Source organism: Bombus fervidus, chromosome 3 (assembly GCF_041682495.2).
Source record: "Bombus fervidus isolate BK054 chromosome 3, iyBomFerv1, whole genome shotgun sequence".
Lineage (NCBI taxonomy): Eukaryota > Metazoa > Arthropoda > Insecta > Hymenoptera > Apidae > Bombus > Bombus fervidus.
In genome coordinates, this window is record NC_091519.1 from 14,822,928 (window position 1) to 14,841,246 (window position 18,319).

The 18,319-nt window shown below is 38.6% G+C and overlaps 1 protein-coding gene across 5 annotated transcripts in view; it reads left to right on the forward strand.

The window, feature by feature from the left end:
* Sick (sickie) overlaps window positions 1-18,319 on the forward strand; it is a 191,133-nt gene that overhangs the window by 37,762 nt on the left and 135,052 nt on the right. For 3 of the 5 annotated variants that reach the window (XM_071999844.1, XM_071999841.1, XM_071999842.1), the window contains 2 exons: window positions 9,519-9,636; window positions 9,924-9,976. In XM_071999844.1, the coding sequence (XP_071855945.1) occupies window positions 9,519-9,636; window positions 9,924-9,976 (171 nt within the window). Of the gene's footprint in view, window positions 1-6,015; window positions 6,993-9,518; window positions 9,637-9,923; window positions 9,977-16,228; window positions 18,079-18,319 lie in introns of those variants that run through there. The other 2 variants (XM_071999843.1, XM_071999847.1) reach the window with 2 other exon arrangements.

Genomic DNA, 18,319 nt, shown 5'->3' on the forward strand with positions numbered 1-18,319 from the left:
AAATACCTTGTTCAGTACCTAAAAACATAAACATCTTGGTCGGTTTGCAGTAAAAATATTTTAATTTGTTCAGCGGTACAAATTAAAAAGCTTTCGGTCGAGCTAAATGATTATCTCGTATTCTTCGTGCCTGAAGAATGCTTATAGTACGAGGTAAAGCGAGAGAAACACGAGACAAATGATATATGCAATCTCCGTTGCAGAGGGTTATAATTCTTATAGGATTGCCCGTAAGGTGGACCACCGAGTCTCGAAAATAAGTCGTAAAAGTGGACAAGGACTCAGATACGGGTTTCATGAAAGTTGCCACGTAAAAATAACTTGTTCCTTCCGGATTTTCGTAGTCATGACAACGAGTTTCCTCGAATCTCGAGAGGGTACGATACGTTTTATGCCACACTGCAGGACACGTACACTTCTCATCCTGAGGAAAGAGGGTGCATCCTCCGTTCGTTCGTTCTTTGGGGGACGATAACTCGGTTACGAAGGTTCTCAACTCGAGCAACTTTAATTTCTGTCAGGTATCAAATAGGAAAAAATATTACCATCAATTTTAGTTCTTTTGCAATTTTATCATACACGATTCAATACCGTGTTTTTTTAAATTGTAGCAATTCTCTTCACGAAGAGCATAATTTTATTAGATAAAATCATAACACTTCCGTCTTAGAAAGTGATTTATTTTTGCAATTAATTTTTACAAATATCTAACAGTATATAATAATCTTTTAGACATATCACTAGCAAGCCAACGTGTACGTTGCATTTGGATTATCATAGATAGCTTCCGGGGTAAGAAGAATGGAGTAACTAAAATAAATAGAAAGAAAAGTGACAATTCGTCCATATTTTGGTTTCCTTGATTTGCAAATAAAGCGAGGGGTCCTCGCGAATATGCGCGGCAACGTATACAGGGAGAAATGGTAAATATAGAAATAAAAGGTAGAACGAAAGGGAAAAATGGGCACTGACAGAGGGTGGGTCAGCACGTGGTTCATTTGCAACGAGTAGTTCAGAGAGAAAGAAAAATTCAGGGCGATGACCGTAGGAAAACAAAGAGAACAACGAGCACCAAGTGCAGCTTTCGTATGTGCATAAATTTTAACGTCTGCACGGCTTCCCCGCGCATTTATCACCCAAATAGAATTTTTACGATTAATGAACGCACTTCTAATTATCCTCCTTTTACGTATCCGAATGTACGAATTGAACCGGTGTATACGTAAAAGCAATTTATCCACCGTTAAATTGAATATACTTGCTTGTATATTTCAAATAATGCTTGATTTATACAGAATATAAATAAGATTAATTAATAAAAATCATCTCAATATTTTATTGCTCAAAATGTTGTCCTCCCTTTTTTTATCATTTACTCATTTACTTTTTTGTATCGTTTATTTCTTTCTTCTCTTTATGGCTTACGGTTTATATCTTGTCTTGTCTCCTTTTACACCTACAGTTATACAAAGTTAATTGACTCGGGATGATAGAAGCGCGCCATATTCTCTTTTTAATTAGCTCATCTGTATGAGAATCGCTTAAAACAATATTCAGTGAAATGGAATTTTATCGAAATTAATATGTAGCGCGATTCCTAAACCATTTTTCACAGACTAAGAGAAACGAATCTATTTCGCATTATCTTCCGAAATTACACTCATTTACGTGTAGATTGCTTCCGTGTTCACTATCGGTTCGCTCGATAAACATTTTTCCCAGGTTCGGTAATCAACGTCATATCGGACAAAGAGGATAATTTTATCTCGTTCAGAGGATTATTTGTTCACGATCGTTACTCCGCCCTGCCACCCTCTGTCGCTCTGCAACGTCTTTTTCATTTCGATTGACCGGCCCGTCTCGATATCGTGGCCAAGGCAAACCTAATTTCATCGCCCCATTCTCTTGGCGCCCATCGAGTAGCCCCTTCATAATCGGACGACAAAGGCGGAGCCACCCCTTTTCCGCCTTTCAATCTCTCTCTTTCAACTTGCACTCTCTTTCTCTCTGTCTGTCTCTCTGTCTCTATCTGTCTGTCTGTCTATCTGTCTGTCTCTCTCTCTCTGTTCGTCCATTCTATGCCCATATGTATCCTCTTTCCTCTTTCGCACTCTCGTTCTCTTTCACGAAAGGATCAGTCCAGTATCCATTTTTGCAAAAGTGGCATATACGAAGCATCCCCTAAATTTTGAGGGAGTCACCAGTTTCGCTACTGCCTTTTAACGATTTCATTTACCCGCTATGATTCTTGAAACGATGGGGAGCAGAGGTGTCATTGCGGCCCGGTTTCATGTATTCGGAATCGACTGTGTCAAGAGCGAAATTCATTTGTACCGCCAGGTTGACGTTTCAAAGTGGAAACTGGAAAATTTCGTTTGTATTATTTCGACATAGGGGAGAAAAGCATCTGGCGATTTTAAACGGAAACTTGTTAAATCTATACTACGTATCTTCTTTCGTTAAATACTGATCGTAAGTTATCAATAAAAAGTCGAAATGTTTTGCATTCGAAGCGACGAGTTCTCTAGTAAATAAAACTAATCACGTGAAACATCTGTCGTTTTGCAACAAACAATTGTAATTGTAATTTTTCAAAGAACATTATTGTTTAGCGAATTATGAGCTCTTTGTCCCCTCTGTTACGTACCAATTTCATTTATTCTTCAAGAAACTCTATTACTCTTGACTTAGAATTTCTCTCGTCAGATATATTTCTTAGTTCTCACGATGCACTTCAAGAATCGTTTTCAACCAATGGAGTGAATCGAAGTGTTTTAGCGATTTTAATAAAGAATTAAACAAATCAAAATATTCTTTCCTCGTTGTACATTAAAATTTTTTCTGCGCTGATATCTCGCGATAGTTAAGCCTCGAGACATTCTGAATGAGCTCTTCTCATATTTGCTTCAATATCAGCCGACAGAAAATTTATATCGCTACATGATGGAAGCGCGTGGAAAGTTGACTATGGCGCATCGTAAATCAGGTACACGTATGATGAGAATGAGTCACAGGAATGAAAGGGAGGATCGGGTGCATTGACACGGCCGTTGTTATTTATCGTTCGAACGAAATTTATCGTTGGTTAAGATATCTTTGAAAGCAGAAACGCATGAGCAATTACCTAGACGGCGAGCCTGGGAACCGTGTACGCAGGGCTGATCGATATTCGACTTGGCGTCGATTATCGTGCAGGTTGCCACGGGTAGGTGCGTATAGGCGCGTTAAAAGGCAACACGATGGCCGGCATTACAATTAATGATGGTGCTCGTATGTGAATCGTACGGAATAGCAATCGATAGTACAGCACCTGTCAAGAATGCTCAAGGTTACCCTCATCGCTGTCACTGTCCACAAGGCGAAATTCCCGCCGGGTTTCCCGGTCCTCCTCTTTTTCAATCGGCCGCCGACAAAACAACCAACGATGCCCATTTGCATTTAATGGGTTTTGGTAGTTTGAAAATTAAAATGAGACATTTGACAACCGGTGCGATAGCAACGTTAATATTTGCTCAATCGAGCTGATTATTTCATGCCTAGTTGGACGAGCTATTCGGAAGCCACATCGGTCAACTCCATAAATCGAAAAGTACAGAGAAGCGATAGTGTTATATAACACTGTTTATCTTTCATTTATTTTGGAATTCGTTTCTCGAGATTTTATCATTTTTTAGAGATTAGGAAATAAATGAAAACTGGAGTTGATCAGTTTTTTGGCTTTTGAAAAGCTCGCATCATGAACGATAATCTCATGAATTTAGCAGCGAATACACATTTGTATTCTTCGTACGAAATGTGTAGCTTATTTTGCAAGTACGAGCACACACACATTATGACCTACCTGAATAAATAATTCGATATAAAAAAATCTATTGATTCTAAAAGAAAGGTAATGTACCTTTTTTCATGTTAAAAGACTAATGGTACGAATCTAATCGTGAAACAGTAAGTAAAATGCAAGTGTAATCCAAATCAAAATAAAGCCGGCGAATTTGGCTTAAGTCAAGAAATAGAGCGGCATTTTTACAGTTTTACGACCGGGCAAACTAATCGGCAATCTAAGATCGTTTATTGACGAATTTATAGCCTTTTCTCGATTCTGTTAATTTACGGAACAATAGCCACGCAGCGCCGTTCGCTCATTGTATTCTGTTTCCAGTTAAGTTGAATTAAAACGACTTATAATCGAGCTCTCGTCTCGAGATCCTCTCTTCTCCCTTTTTCTCTCTAGCTACTTTCGTTCCTATTTTCATCCCTCGTCCACGTCGCGTTATTTTCGCTCGAACAGAAAAGATATTATCTTCTTGGAAGACGATGGGATCCGCAGTAATTTTTATTAGCTTCTCCTTATGCCATTAGTTTCCCCTACCTTATTAACATTCGCTTGAACTTTTATCTTTTTCAAATTTTCTTATCGAATCTACTAGTATTCGATTCTTAACAATTCCTATCTTCTAGATCATATTATTAAAAATAGTAATTACGTTACACCTTTCGTTATAAAGACATCATTGCTGGGATAATTATATAACTAAATAAGAAGAAACGAGTTGACTTTTATATTACAGAGATTCGATCATAAATTCGTAAAATAGAATATAATCGTAATTTGATTTACACAAATTGAGGAAATACAAAACACAAATAATATTAATCACATTTACTGTATTTCGATTAACATTTCACTTCCGCGTGTCCAACCACAATGGATACAGTTACTTCGAATTACTCACCAATTGTTATCGTCGATTCATTCTGAGAAAACGTTCACGCTGCTGCCTGTATTTCATTTCTTTCAGCGTACGAAAGTTGTATTCACTGTCTGATAGAAACTACTCGCAATAATTGCTCAGGAAATCCCGTGTCGCGTCGAACGCTCGACAAAAGGAAACCGAATGTAACAACGTTCGGTCGAAAGAGAAGAATGGGACGCAGCAACGAGATAGAATTGAAGCATTAAAAAGGAAAAAGAGAAAAAAACGATGAAGAAGCGACGGAAAAAGGGTGTGAGAGAGGAAGATGGAAGGAGAAGGAGCGAGAGTACGTACGCATAGAGAAGTGTGCGCGACGCGCGTATTCAGTTACGTCCGGTGCGTCGCGCCGTCGAGACGCGCCGTTTCGGCAACAAGTTTCGTCCGCGTGCGCTTCACGATGCGTTTCCACGCGTGTTCTCGCTGTCTCGTGGCTACCTTCGCAACTTTGTTTGAGAAACTGCACCAACTGCACAATCATCGACGATTGCTTTTCGTTTCTGTCAAACGATTATTAATTAGCTATTAATTAACAACGAAAAGAAAAAGGCGAATAAAGATCTGGTGGTCGTTAGTAGATCGAAGAGACGTGCAGTGTCGATGAAGTTTCTAGAATTCTCGGATGAAGGTATTAAAGGAAGGATAACGAATGAACAACAGACGAATATTATTCTGTTGGATTTTTTTCGTTAATTTCTAAAGTGATTGGATAATAATATAGCAGCGAAAAAGGCACAAGTGGATTACCATTTCTGTTTACATGGGGTGGCGACGGTCAGCAAAATTGAATAATTGGATAATACGAAATGGGATAAGTTGGAGTGGTTGAAGTCTTTCTGCGATGCTCTTAAAACAATGCGCGACTTGGTTGCCGCTACTTGAGAAGCGTCATCGATCGTTTCTCATTCGACGCTCAGAGATCTCTCGATTCTATCGGTTTGCCATTCTCCTGGAGAACCGACCAAGTGCTATTTCATTAAATTTCACCTTGTCTCGCTTTTCATCGAGCGCAAGTAGTTTGGCAGTTCTTCCTTCGAAGACTTTGAAAGTGTTCTGGGAACGATAAAAAGTATGAGAAGTATTAAGGCTGAGTGATTGAATGACAAAGAACTTGTAACGATAAAACTTGAAATCTTTCCGTAAAACGGATATAAATCGTTTAATGGTTGTGCTAATGTTAGTCTTGAAATTAGTTGAGTTTGCTGATTGATGCTTATTTCGTCCAAGAGTTAATCGTTATAATACCGTAATTAATCGTTATATTAGTTCTATAGTTGGCTTATCAAATTTTTATCAAGTAGTAAAAATTTGTATAGAAGCTGAAGCTGTAATTTTAATCGATCGAAACTTAGTTGCGCTCCTTTCGCTTTCGTAAAGAAAGAAAATTGTGAGAACGTAGACGGAGTGTAACCTCGACAGAGCTTTGAACTTGTATATTGTTCGCATCGTTACACGTTGCTTGTTGCACGTCTGATGCACCACCGATGCGGTTCTAAGTGCACGAAGTCAAAAGAAACGTGACGACACGCCTCGTGAGAGCACGTGCATCGAGGACAGCGAGATCGTTCCATTAATAGATGGAGAAACACGACCGATCGATCGTCTAGGCATCTTGATCGGCTAGAACCGAATATTTCGAGCAGACTCCTAAAGGGACCGTATTGTGGTTCAAAAATTAATTACTGTACTATTACGCACAGGCAATTATCGAACAGGTTCCATAGCTCGATTGTGTCAGTTTAATTATTAGTTTCGTGCATTGTTACAAAACGAAAGGTGAAAGGTACAAAGAATGACAGGAGTGTTTGTGCCGGACAAACGAAGCTTTATCGAAGTCCAATCAGCGTGAATTTAACGCGACGTGCTAATCATTTATAGCCGACTGTGTCCCGTAATGAAAATTGGTGGCACCTAATCATTACGTTGGTAAATCGTTACAAATATGCCGTTAATCGACAGGAAATCATATCGCGATTCGAAGATCAGCACGGATGACGAATGTTAAGTGTAATTACGGCCAGTAGTTCCACGAGGTTACATCGCTGGAGTGTTCGTGGCGCTCAATTCGAAGCGATAATTAGTGATTCCATGGTGAAGTCCCGGTATAGTGCGTGAATTAATGCGCTTTGGATGACGTTAACGACTGTTGGCACCGACGTCATGGCGTGTATTAGAGCACCAAGATCCGTCTGTGGATCGACCGACGACATCAAGGCTGATTCGACTCGCAATGTCATACAGGTACCAGACCTCTGTTATCGCGCACGCATGCCGATGTCTACTCGAGTAAACTGCAAATTTGTAAAGCGTCCGCGGTTCCATTGTGTCTGTCCTCGAAACCCCAGGTGCGATCATAGAACCATCAGATGTACGATTCGGTTGCTATATCGTCTTATCTATACCATATTTTTTATATTTTTCTTTTCTTTCGCATATATGTTTCTTGATTCGTGATGAAATATCCGTAGAGAAACTCGTAGTAAGATATTTTTTTCAAATAATCATGATAAATTCTACGAGAATATATATTTGCTGTACATTGTAGGGGTAGCGAAGTACCGTAAAAAATTGAAATACTATTGTCACAAACTGTTCTCTTTTCGAATCTCTCTCTCACACACACACATACACACACTCTCTCTCTCTCTCTCTTTCTCTCTTCTCGGTATATTCTGTATTGGAAAAACGAAGGCGCGTAAAGAATCGTTCTCGTTTGTATACCGATTAGAGAGCGTGAAAGACACGTGCTCGATTTGCGAGTCACCAAATTGCTCGTTCCAAAGGTAGATATACTCGTGAAACTAGCCTCGCGAGTTTCCAAGTACCGAAATCGTTACTGGAAATCACCGGCCAACCTATAAAGCTGCTCGCTAGGGTTCTGTGTAATAATGAAAATTAGAATCTGCGTGGTGACCCGAAATTATGAAGGAAGTTCATCCTGCTTCTCTCTTTGCTACGTTCAAAAATAATACGGTGTCTCGACTGGTTCGGGGTTAAGACGTGTGTGTTCCCGCGCTCGAATACACGTCAGAAGTACACCAGTCACACACGAGGCACACGGACATTTTCGTTAGCGCACGCACATAGAGGAAACGAACGTGCACAGTGTTGAACTGGTAGACGAATCGTGTATGTAAATATACGCGTGCCTCCGTAGAATACGAATGCTCGCACATGCGTGCATCAACTCATAGGTGCAAACAGAGAAACACAATTTCACGTTAGTGTGTGTGTGTATGCGCGCGTGCGCACGCGCACGAACATGTGTGTGTGTGGACACAGACACATTCATTTACCCGAGCTACAGAGAAGAGGACGAGTGTACGTGTCTATATGTGTGTCTATAGGCGTGTGTAAGTATACGTATGATTCGGTACGCACGGTGACTAATTCCTTTCCACCGTCAAGCTCCATCCTCTCCCGACCTATCTCCTTGTCTGGCCAGTTCTATTCTTCCTATTCGCCTCTTCTTTCTCCTCGAGACTCTCTCGGGATTTTACACGCGAAAAATATCGGTGTACAGCCAAAACAATAAACTCTCGATGCATCTATCCCGACGGGATACCCTTTCGCGATTTGCCTTTTCTTTCCAGAGGAAAGAAGCTCGACTGCGGGATCGGCCTTTTCTTTATACACTGCGCAGCGGAGGAGATTTTCACTCTTGGCGAAGGAAAGAGTGTAGAGCGCGGCTTCCGGCTGCTCGAGGTGATTAGGAACAATTCTTGAGAGTGTACGTGTCGACCGAAGGAAGTCTTAATTGACTGTTTCGGTGCTTTTTCAACGTATGTCCTTCGTTAAGATAATGACAAAATAATAGACGGATATAAATGGAAACGTGGAAATATAAATTTGTTGGCCACCGTTTTCTTTGATTAATCGAAGGTATGAGAAATTTTAGAGGAATTTCATAGAAGTTTCATAGGGGAATAAATTTTACGTTTAATTGGCCATTCATCGCTTTTACGATTTCTTACGAACGGAGTTAGGTTCTTTGTCTTAGTGAATTACGGTTCCCTATGTAATCGATGTTTTAATTGCTTTTCGCTGATAACTTCGGTACGTGGTAAATGATCTTTGTAGCTTTGCATTTTCTAGCTTTTTATTATGCGCAGCAGTTGTGCGAGCGATGTAATCGATTGGAATTCCGATTTCATGAAATTCAACGAAATCAATTATCATTAAGTACGCAGAGGTTGATTTAATCGTAATGTCCCTGATAGACAGAACGCACCTGCAGCTCAAACGCGTTGCTCGTAAAGTATCGCTCTGTAAGCAGAACGATAAAACTATGCATAGCTTGCAAACAGGGGGCCATATACACACTTGGATAGGCTTTGCGTGCACCGCAGTTAATAAACGTAAGTGTGCGCCTACATGGTTGCAATAGGCAAGAGATAACGTTTCTATATTGGCTGACGTGCGAACGCGTGATTAGAATGCGAATGAAAATATTGTGCTCCTTTTGATGATGATGACGAAAATCTATGGACGCTTCGCGGACAGACCGTCCAATTTCGACGTCAGATTCATATCACTGTGCTATAAATTCGATTTATAATATAGCAGATGCGTTATTGCATTATTTAACATATCCTTATTCGCTAGAAATTATTATTTTCAAATTTTATTTTGGTTTTTCTGTTAAGCGACCAGTGTAATCCGCAAAATTTATTTTGATTTGTAGAAACGAGATTGTATCAGACATTGAATTAACTTGTTAAATTTAAAAACACCATATCAAATTAACGTAAACTATTTTTTGTGCAGATCTATACCGACTGGGCGAATTACTATTTGGAGAGAGGTGGATGCAAGAGAAGGGTGACAGATCTTCAGTCGGACCTTTGTGACGGTGTTCTTCTAGCTGACCTAGTTGAAGCAGTCAGTAAGTGAATTTCATTATTACATTGATAACCGTACATTTGGAAGTCAATGAGATTGGTGTCAATAATAAAGTGGCAAGTAACAGTACTCAATGGCCGAATCGTTTATGGTATTGGACAGTTACCTATAACACATAAATCGTCAGTAAAGTCGTTAGTTCGTGGGGTAACGTGGTCACGTGCTATACACGAACACCATATGTGATGTACCTTGATAAATTCACGATTTGCTGCCCGTTAACCAGCAGAGGACATCTTTGCATTAATTATCGTATATTTCTCGTTGCAGCCAATCAAAAGGTGATTGACGTAAATAGAAAGCCGAGGAACGCTCAACAAATGGTAAGCTTCTTTTTAAAAAATTTTGCACGTCTACAGTTCTAGACTATAATACAGTGGCTATGAAACATTGATACGTCATTGGAATTATCGTATTGCCTTTATATAAAAATTGATTAGATCCAAGTAAACGAAATTTCGTGTCGTTTAATGGTACTTTGATATGATTACACAAATTTGATACTGTGGAAATGAAATGTAGATCCTGATAAAAAAAGAAGCACTTCATTAGAAAATAAAAGTATGTATCAATATTTTTTTGTAGCTATCGTAGATTGGACTCATAATTAATTACTGGAGAAATGTGAATCAATTTCTGTGTACTCCGTGGGCATTAATATTACTCAAAATAACGCGTAATAATTCCTAAGATTGGTAACGTTTATCTGCTTATCGGCAGATGTTAAAGTATTATTTTTTAAATATTTCATACGTAGAAGGAAAGTACAAAAACTTTAGCGTGAAGCGAATGAGACTCGATCACCACAGCATGCAGACGTTTACGACTTGTCTTTTAAAAATAGAAAGCCTATAACTGCATTCGGGGTACATAGATAAAATCTGGACGAATGTGCCACTCATCTGCAGTTGCGCCATAGAAACATAAAATATTAATTCTACTTGTAAAGAAAAGAAAGATTTCTATATTATATTTTCATTTCGTAATACGTTTTTTTGAATGTTGTATTCTTTAAATTTGCTTCGATATTATCATTTATTCGATCGAATGAATTTGTTATTTTCATTGTGAGAAATCTGAGAAAAGTCGCTATGGTCTCAGACAATTTTTGATACTTTATGAAGTAACCCAATTCTTCTATAATATAAAGCATCGCAGAATAATTTAAATGATTTGAATTCGATTAAAAACTACGTGCACTATGTCTCACGACAAGAATACACGATTACCTTATCGAGTCAAAAGCCTATTAGAAACGTTGTTGTGATCTTCTTAGTCAGATTGGTTACTCGTTGCATCTTGGATCTCGCTACTTTTCAATTCTAATGTCGAAGCCGTAGCGAAAGGACTAAGGGAAAGATCGGAGAAATGTGAATGGACAGACGAAGTGAGTACAGACGAACATTTTATGAATCCCAACTACATCTCGGTGAAAACAAGCTGCGTCACATCCGGATAGATCGACGAAGTCGAGTTACACTTTACGGGATAATGCCTCGTCGTGTTTTCTATTTGCATAATCTCGATAGAATGCGGTGCAGATCGAAGATGACCGAAGATAACATTTGTAATGTAAAGTAGCAACTACGTATCTCGAAAAAGGTTGTATATTTCTAACAATCCGATTTATGGCAAATTACATTTACAAATTTCTTCAATGTGAAGACAAAAGCAAAAGTGTTAGGATGGAAGATCTACGTTCATGGTAATTCGATTTGATTAAATATTTTAGCAACAAGTTTATTTTATATCCTGCTTGAATCGGAGATTTTGTGCTTGATACTTCCATGTTTAATATCATCGTTTAACGTCTGAGTACAATGTTCTTGGTAATTGTACAATAGACGAAAATTACATAAATTAATATACTAACTCGGTTGGTCTTTAATTCTAACGAGGCCATTTCCCATTTTCATAACCAGAGTCAATGGTTCGTTGCAGCTTGGTATCTTAAATGGCTCATTGTCAGCCGGAGTCAGCTGCGTTTAAACATCTCGCGTAGTTTCGCGATTTTAATGGATTTTATTTCTAACAAGCAGTACTTGTCCTGCGACAATAGAAAGAGGAATAATCTTCGCGATGTAATTACGTAATAATAGTTATATCCGCGTAGGTGTGTAGGCGTAATAGGTAGTGCCTGTGACTGTGTCCAATCCGTAATTAGTACGTGATCTTCGCTGTACGATATAAGAAGTGATTTAAGTAATGCGAAACTTAAAAAGCATCAAATTAGTTATACCTTACTATAGTCGCAAATATTTGTAAAAGTCTTTTAATATATAACTATGCGTCTATCTATACTTTTTGACGCACTTCTCACCAAAGATATGGATAGTTTCTATCAGAAAATGCGAAGAGCTAAATGTTAGAAAATTTAATTTGTTTCGGTCAGTACGTGTTTCGCCTGCCGATAGTGTTAAAAATTGTCTTTACAGAGTTTAGGAAGTTGTTCGATGTTCAACATATTACTTAGTCCTTCGATGACCTAGTAAAGTTACAGCAAAGTTACTTTAAACGTCTTAGAACAGAGCTCTCGGGTAATCTCTTTAAAACTTTTTCAATGTTCATGCCAACATGACGTCTAGCCTAAATATTCATAAATAGCATCTACCTCAGCAGACGTTTGCTCGGAAACTTAATTAAAAGAGGATCATTTCCCCAAATCATTCCAATTGTCGATGCTATTTAAAAATATTATTAATAAAGAAAACTTCAATTGATTCATTGCCACAAATATTTTACGAAGTACATTTTGGGAATTTTCCGAAAATTCTGCTACCCTTTGCTATACTAAACGAGCGCGATCCGTGGCAGACGTACGCTTTCCAATTTCGCGGTGTCGAGGGTGGACGAAGGAAAGAAGAAGGGCTCCGGTCTATAATTAAAGCAACGAGGTTGCGTCTGTGCTCGGTGCCACGCGGCTATACGTGTACACACGAAAACGTGCCCAAATGTAACGCGTATACGCGTTGAGGTATATGCACGGCAAAGCGCGAAACCCGAATCACGTGTTTTTCTTCAAGGTTCGCTCACGCAGCACGCGACTTACAGCACGTCACTTTACAGGCTACAGTAACTCCTGCGACACGTCCCACTCGTAAACCAAAGGGAACGCGTACTTTCTAAGCTTTTTCCACGATAAACAGGAAACCGTTGATTGCTCCAAAACCTATGTTCTAGTTTGTCAGTTAAACTTTGCGTGTCTCTCCAAATCATTGTTCCAAATTTAAACTATCCTCGTTAAAAGAGGATTACTCCATGGTGCTTCGTTACATCGATATAGTTATCATAGACATTCTAATTTCCGAATAATATAATCTATTTTTCTTTTTATATTTTGTAACATTTTCGATACAAGATATTCATAAAAGTATAATAAATTTTATATAGGATATTTATAAGAGAGTAATATTATAAGATTTTTTGATAATGTTTATATCTAAGGAAATTATATCACTGGTTCTTGTCACTTTTCAATATAAATTTAAAACAAACCGTACACAGACCTAATATTGTCCAAGGCAGGGCTCTTATCACGAAGGATAAACACAATATACAAATAAGGAAACTTTGATAAATAATGGGATCGGTGTTTTTAAAAAGGAAAGAGCGAATTTCTTTTTTTTTTTTTTTCGAGAAGTTATTGTTTCCTTTTCATCGCGAGATTAGTCAAGTGAAAGAGGTTGGTGTTGTTTTTAAAAGAGTCATCGACCAAACCGGAATCGGTGGCTAGCATCGCATCTCTGACCATCCGAGCCGGTCCATCGAGATCTATTTCTATTTCACGGAGAGTCCACTCCCGTGAGTGTGAGTCATTCGGCGTATACGTTATTAGTCAACCAGCCGTCTTTTAACGATACCGCGTTAATAAATTATAAATATAAGCAACGCTTTAGAAATAAATAAATGGATAACGTTACGGTAGCTATGAGAAAATTTTATTAGAGAAGCGCGGCTCCGCTTTGATAGCCATAAAAATATCACGTTTTACAAGCTTGCGTTAACTATGGTAATTGATAATTAAAGTCTTCTGCTTCTTTATATCGTTCATCGTATTTTTCTCCTGAGGAACGTGTTAGCCATTTACGACAGGATTCTGAGCAAGCTTAACAAAGACTGGTTCAATCATGAACGTTCTAAGAAAGTAATATGAAAGTTTATTGCATGAAACTTTATAGAATATGGTTATTTGAAACAAACCTTTTCTATAAAATCTATATAATTGAAACGGTATATATTTGGTATGCAACGGTATAAATTCTTGAAGAATTATAGTGATAATACACGATACAACATTACTACCAAAATACTAATTAATTTTGCGAACAGCATACATATAGATCAAAGATAATTTGATAAACGTCATTTCGTAAATATTTGATGTAATAGTTAAGCGAATAGTTTTGTTACGAAAAAATATGGACAAAAACCACATCCAAGTGCAAATATACTTACTCAATCGCCCGTATGTCCTTGTCTAGCATGTCAACGAAAATACTCGCCACAGGTGTCCCAGATATAGACGCGATATTTACACGGCAGGTTGGAAGAGAGATCGAGAGAAAAGCAGGGAAACATGGGTGTGGTTTCCTGGGAAGAAATTTTGGTTGGAAATGGTTCTTCCTCTTCCTTTGGAAATAAAATAATTTACGGTGCAACGTTCAAACAAATTTTCACTCGCAATTATATTCTTCGTGAAATAGTTTAAACTTGAACAACATTCAATTGTTTTTCCTTCATATTTACTTTCCGGTCAATTATTACTAGTCTTAGTGTTCGCATACGGGATATATTGATAGTATGTGGCTAGCTAATCATTACAAAGGAACGTGAGAATGAGAAAAATGTGAAGAAGAACTAGGCATTGCACCCACACAACATGCAATTTCCAACTATCCTTTTCGTCATCTTTCTCGGCTATAATTCTATCTCCTGTCCTTTGGTTAATTAGTGTCCAGCAGAGCAACATTCCTCTTTGTAAGTGCTCATCTGTCAGTTTCTATTGGTTGTCACGCGAACCTCTATAAATTTTCTTTGTCTACAAATTAAAACTTCTTCGGTCATAATTCCTATGCAGTTTTACTTAGTGCCTGAACAAATAGCAATAAAGATGAAACGTCCAGTTTTCGCAAGAAAACTCTCGCATGCTGATCAAATATTTCGCGATAAGATACGCTTGGTGTTTCGTAATGTTTTCTAGGGCGTTGAACGCAACTTCGAGATATAAAAAATATCAAAGCGGGTCAGATATGTGCAGACCCTTGCAGTTAACAGATAAGTCAGTTGTAATTGGTAACGCTGACTTTGATATTAATCGGATATATTTGATTGTCATCAAACTTTAAATCCTTACTGAGAAATTTTCCTGCTGCCGCAAAATACGAACCCTCGTAAATAAAATAAGCGACGTCGAAGCTAGTTTCTGGCAACTCATACAAAATGCACGCAGGGTAGAAAACGCGTTGACCGCTCTTGGCTCATGAATTTCCATCCAATTTACTTGGTTATTGTGTGTCGTAGGAGTTACTCCTTGCAGGATACGGTGCGAGGGGGTTGTCCTGTTTTCCTATGCTCTCTTTTTCCCACGAAAGTACAACATCAAATTAGGGAATATTTCAAAACTTCACAATGTAACTGCATACCGAGTAAAATGGAAACCTCATTAGCTTTCCAAATTGCCTGTGTATTATACAGCAATCCTTACAAATAAATGTAAACTAGTTGTCGGAATTCATGATAATTTTCGAATAAAGAGAACAGCAAAATATTGCCAGAGCCATTTTGCACAATTGAACTAATGCTGTTAGTAAAATCTTACGGCAACAAATGTGATAATAACGGCAATAAATTTGATAAATTACAAGTAAATTCGATAAATTACGAGACAACCGATTTTCCTGTCCGACGTGAAATTGTAAAATCGTACAACGTAAGATGTAAAATTCAGAAATTGTACGTTGTAAATTGTACGACGGAAATCTACGCTCCAAAACTCGTCACTTGTCGATTCGCTATTACTATTTAACAAAGTGTTGTGCAAGAGGGTCGCAGTATTGCGCTTCATCGGATCGAAAATGTCTTCTATCCTTCATAAAGGCTATATATAGGGAAGCTTCTATCGAAACCCATGTCGAGAAAGCTTTGGAAACGCGCGAAGTAATCGAACCTTTCATCGGCAAGGACTGCAGTTACCGTAGCAAATTGCAAATACCGTGAAAGATCTCGATGATAAAAAAGGTAAAGGAGGATAAGACCTGAAAAGTTTCGGCTCGTTATTTTTATGGCAAACTGCTTCATCGCGGTACGAACTGACCCCACGTTACGAGCACCGGCCACGTGGATACCTGCTTTTAAGGCTCGTATACGCAACCAGCTACTACTTCACTCCCACTACCTGCTTATTTCTACTTCCCACTTTTATCCGCCGTCTCCTTCTTTCTCCGCATCCTGCTAACATACACTCTTCCATCTCCCAACCCGACCAATTGCGGTGTAGCTTACCTCTACCTCGTGTCTGCGTTCTCTGTCTCTTGTCGGTTAGTGTCTCACGAGTGATCCGGTAGCGTGGATGCTGTGCCGATCGCGCTGGAAACTTTGCTTCGTGCCGGGAAACGCATACGCGATATGTATCTTTGAGAAAGTTATACAGAATGTAATAAAATAATATCGTCAGTTTTAACAGGCATACATTGCCCGAATTGAGTTTCATGTAACTGGTATTCCCTCTTTTTTTTTTCTTCTTTTTAGATTTTATAATAAGTTTTACAGTGAGTGATTTTTGAACGTCGGTTAGTTGGAAAATTATCGATATTTTCTTATCTGTTACTCGTCGTTAACGTTTAAGAAGGACTACCATTGTAAAAATGTTAGACGGCGACAAATTTGGAAATTTGATAGTGCTTGTTCGATGCTGTATTTTTACAAGATATAGAGAATTAATGGTAATAGCAAGAGCAAATAGTAAAAGCAAATAGTAAAAATACATTCGGACTCGGCTACTGGATGCGTTATATCTGTGGCCTCTATCTATCATCAAGTAGTACTCGACGAGTGGTGGTCTGTTAGTACGGATGCTGCAACAGTTTCCCGAGTTATATTTTCGCGCCAGTGTCGGTAAACACGAGATATCGTACGAGAGTATTCTTGAAGTTTCAGAATTGAATGAAACAGCGCAGTAAAGACAGACGAGTAAAATCGAATATTCTGTAAATTAAATACTCGAATTAACCACGAAGGATTAAAAAGAAGGGATCGGTTGAAGTGAAAATTTATGTCACGAGATTCTAAATATCGTTGGATTTAAAAAAAGAAAAATAGCATCTGGATGCGTTTTCGTTGGATGGATATTTCGTTTCACGTTAAAACTCCAATTTTTCTGCGTTGCACGAGATAAATGAAACTCGCTGAAGGAAGACGTAGGTCAAATGGAAAAGGATGGACCTTGGATTTTTGTAATCCTCGTAACGTGAATGGTATTACGTTTTATGTTCGCGATAAAATTTTCAGCCCTTGCTGAAACGACGTTGACAAATGGAGCCATTTCACTCGATACTAGAAGAGATGCTTCGGGAAGGAAGCACAAGAACGAGGAAGATTTGATACTCAAGCTCGTAACGCCTTAACGCAGTAACATAAAAACGATTCGATTAAAATGAAATATCAAAGAATCGTCAGAAGACGAAAAACGTGACGAGGATGAGAAACGATGGGAGATCGTACGAAATGTATAATCGAGGGTGCGCGATATTTAGTACGGTGTGTACAGTGTAAAGGATACTTTGAAAACGATACGACGATCAATCGTCCTGTATCTCGTGACGCGGGTTGGTTCGCGTTGGCTTGCCACCTTATTCGATCTCTCGACGAGGAACTTTAAGGGACCACGGTTCCAGTGTCCCAGAACAAAGAGAGGTTATTGCTATAAAAGAGAAAGAGAGAAGGAAGCAAAACGTCCGAGAATCTCCTTAAGAAGGTTTATAAATAGGCATGGCCAGTCGAAGCGATATTTTCGCTCTCTCGGTGAAGCGACAATGAATTGGTCACGACCACTGTGACGATAAATGCCCTTCGTGGCTACTCCTTAACAAGATTCGCTGCAAACTACGAACGAACTAACGATTTTCGATGTACAACGTAGAAATCGAAGGCTGTAGTTGCGAAAGAGCGTGTTGAAATTTCTTATTATTTTGAGTCGAACGTAGTTCGCGGAGAAATCCGTTGCGATTGTTTTGACAGTGTGCGTTCGTAAATTCTCAAACTGTTGTCGTTCGCGAATTATACAACGGTGATTCAAGAACAGCTTCAGTGGATCGAAATAGACTTTGATCTTCGTAAGTGTTTTTATTGTCGCCACGATGGATATCTGGAATGTGAAAAAGTTTGACGTACGAATGGAGCACGATAAAGAGTTCTTTGACGTTAACAGGTAAATTTTTTCTTAGTTTCGATATTTAAATTACCGAATAAATAGCAACAGCGCTGCAAGGAAATAAGCTTCTATTACTTAGGATGTTAGGTAAAATAGAATTACGTTATGGCGAATAACATATTTGCCGTGGACGATAATGACGATTCTTAACGAAGTTGTCCATTTCTGCCTCGACCTTAGGCAGATCTGACACGATCACACGTGCAGCGGTCGAACGACAAGAAAGTGCTTGCTCCGC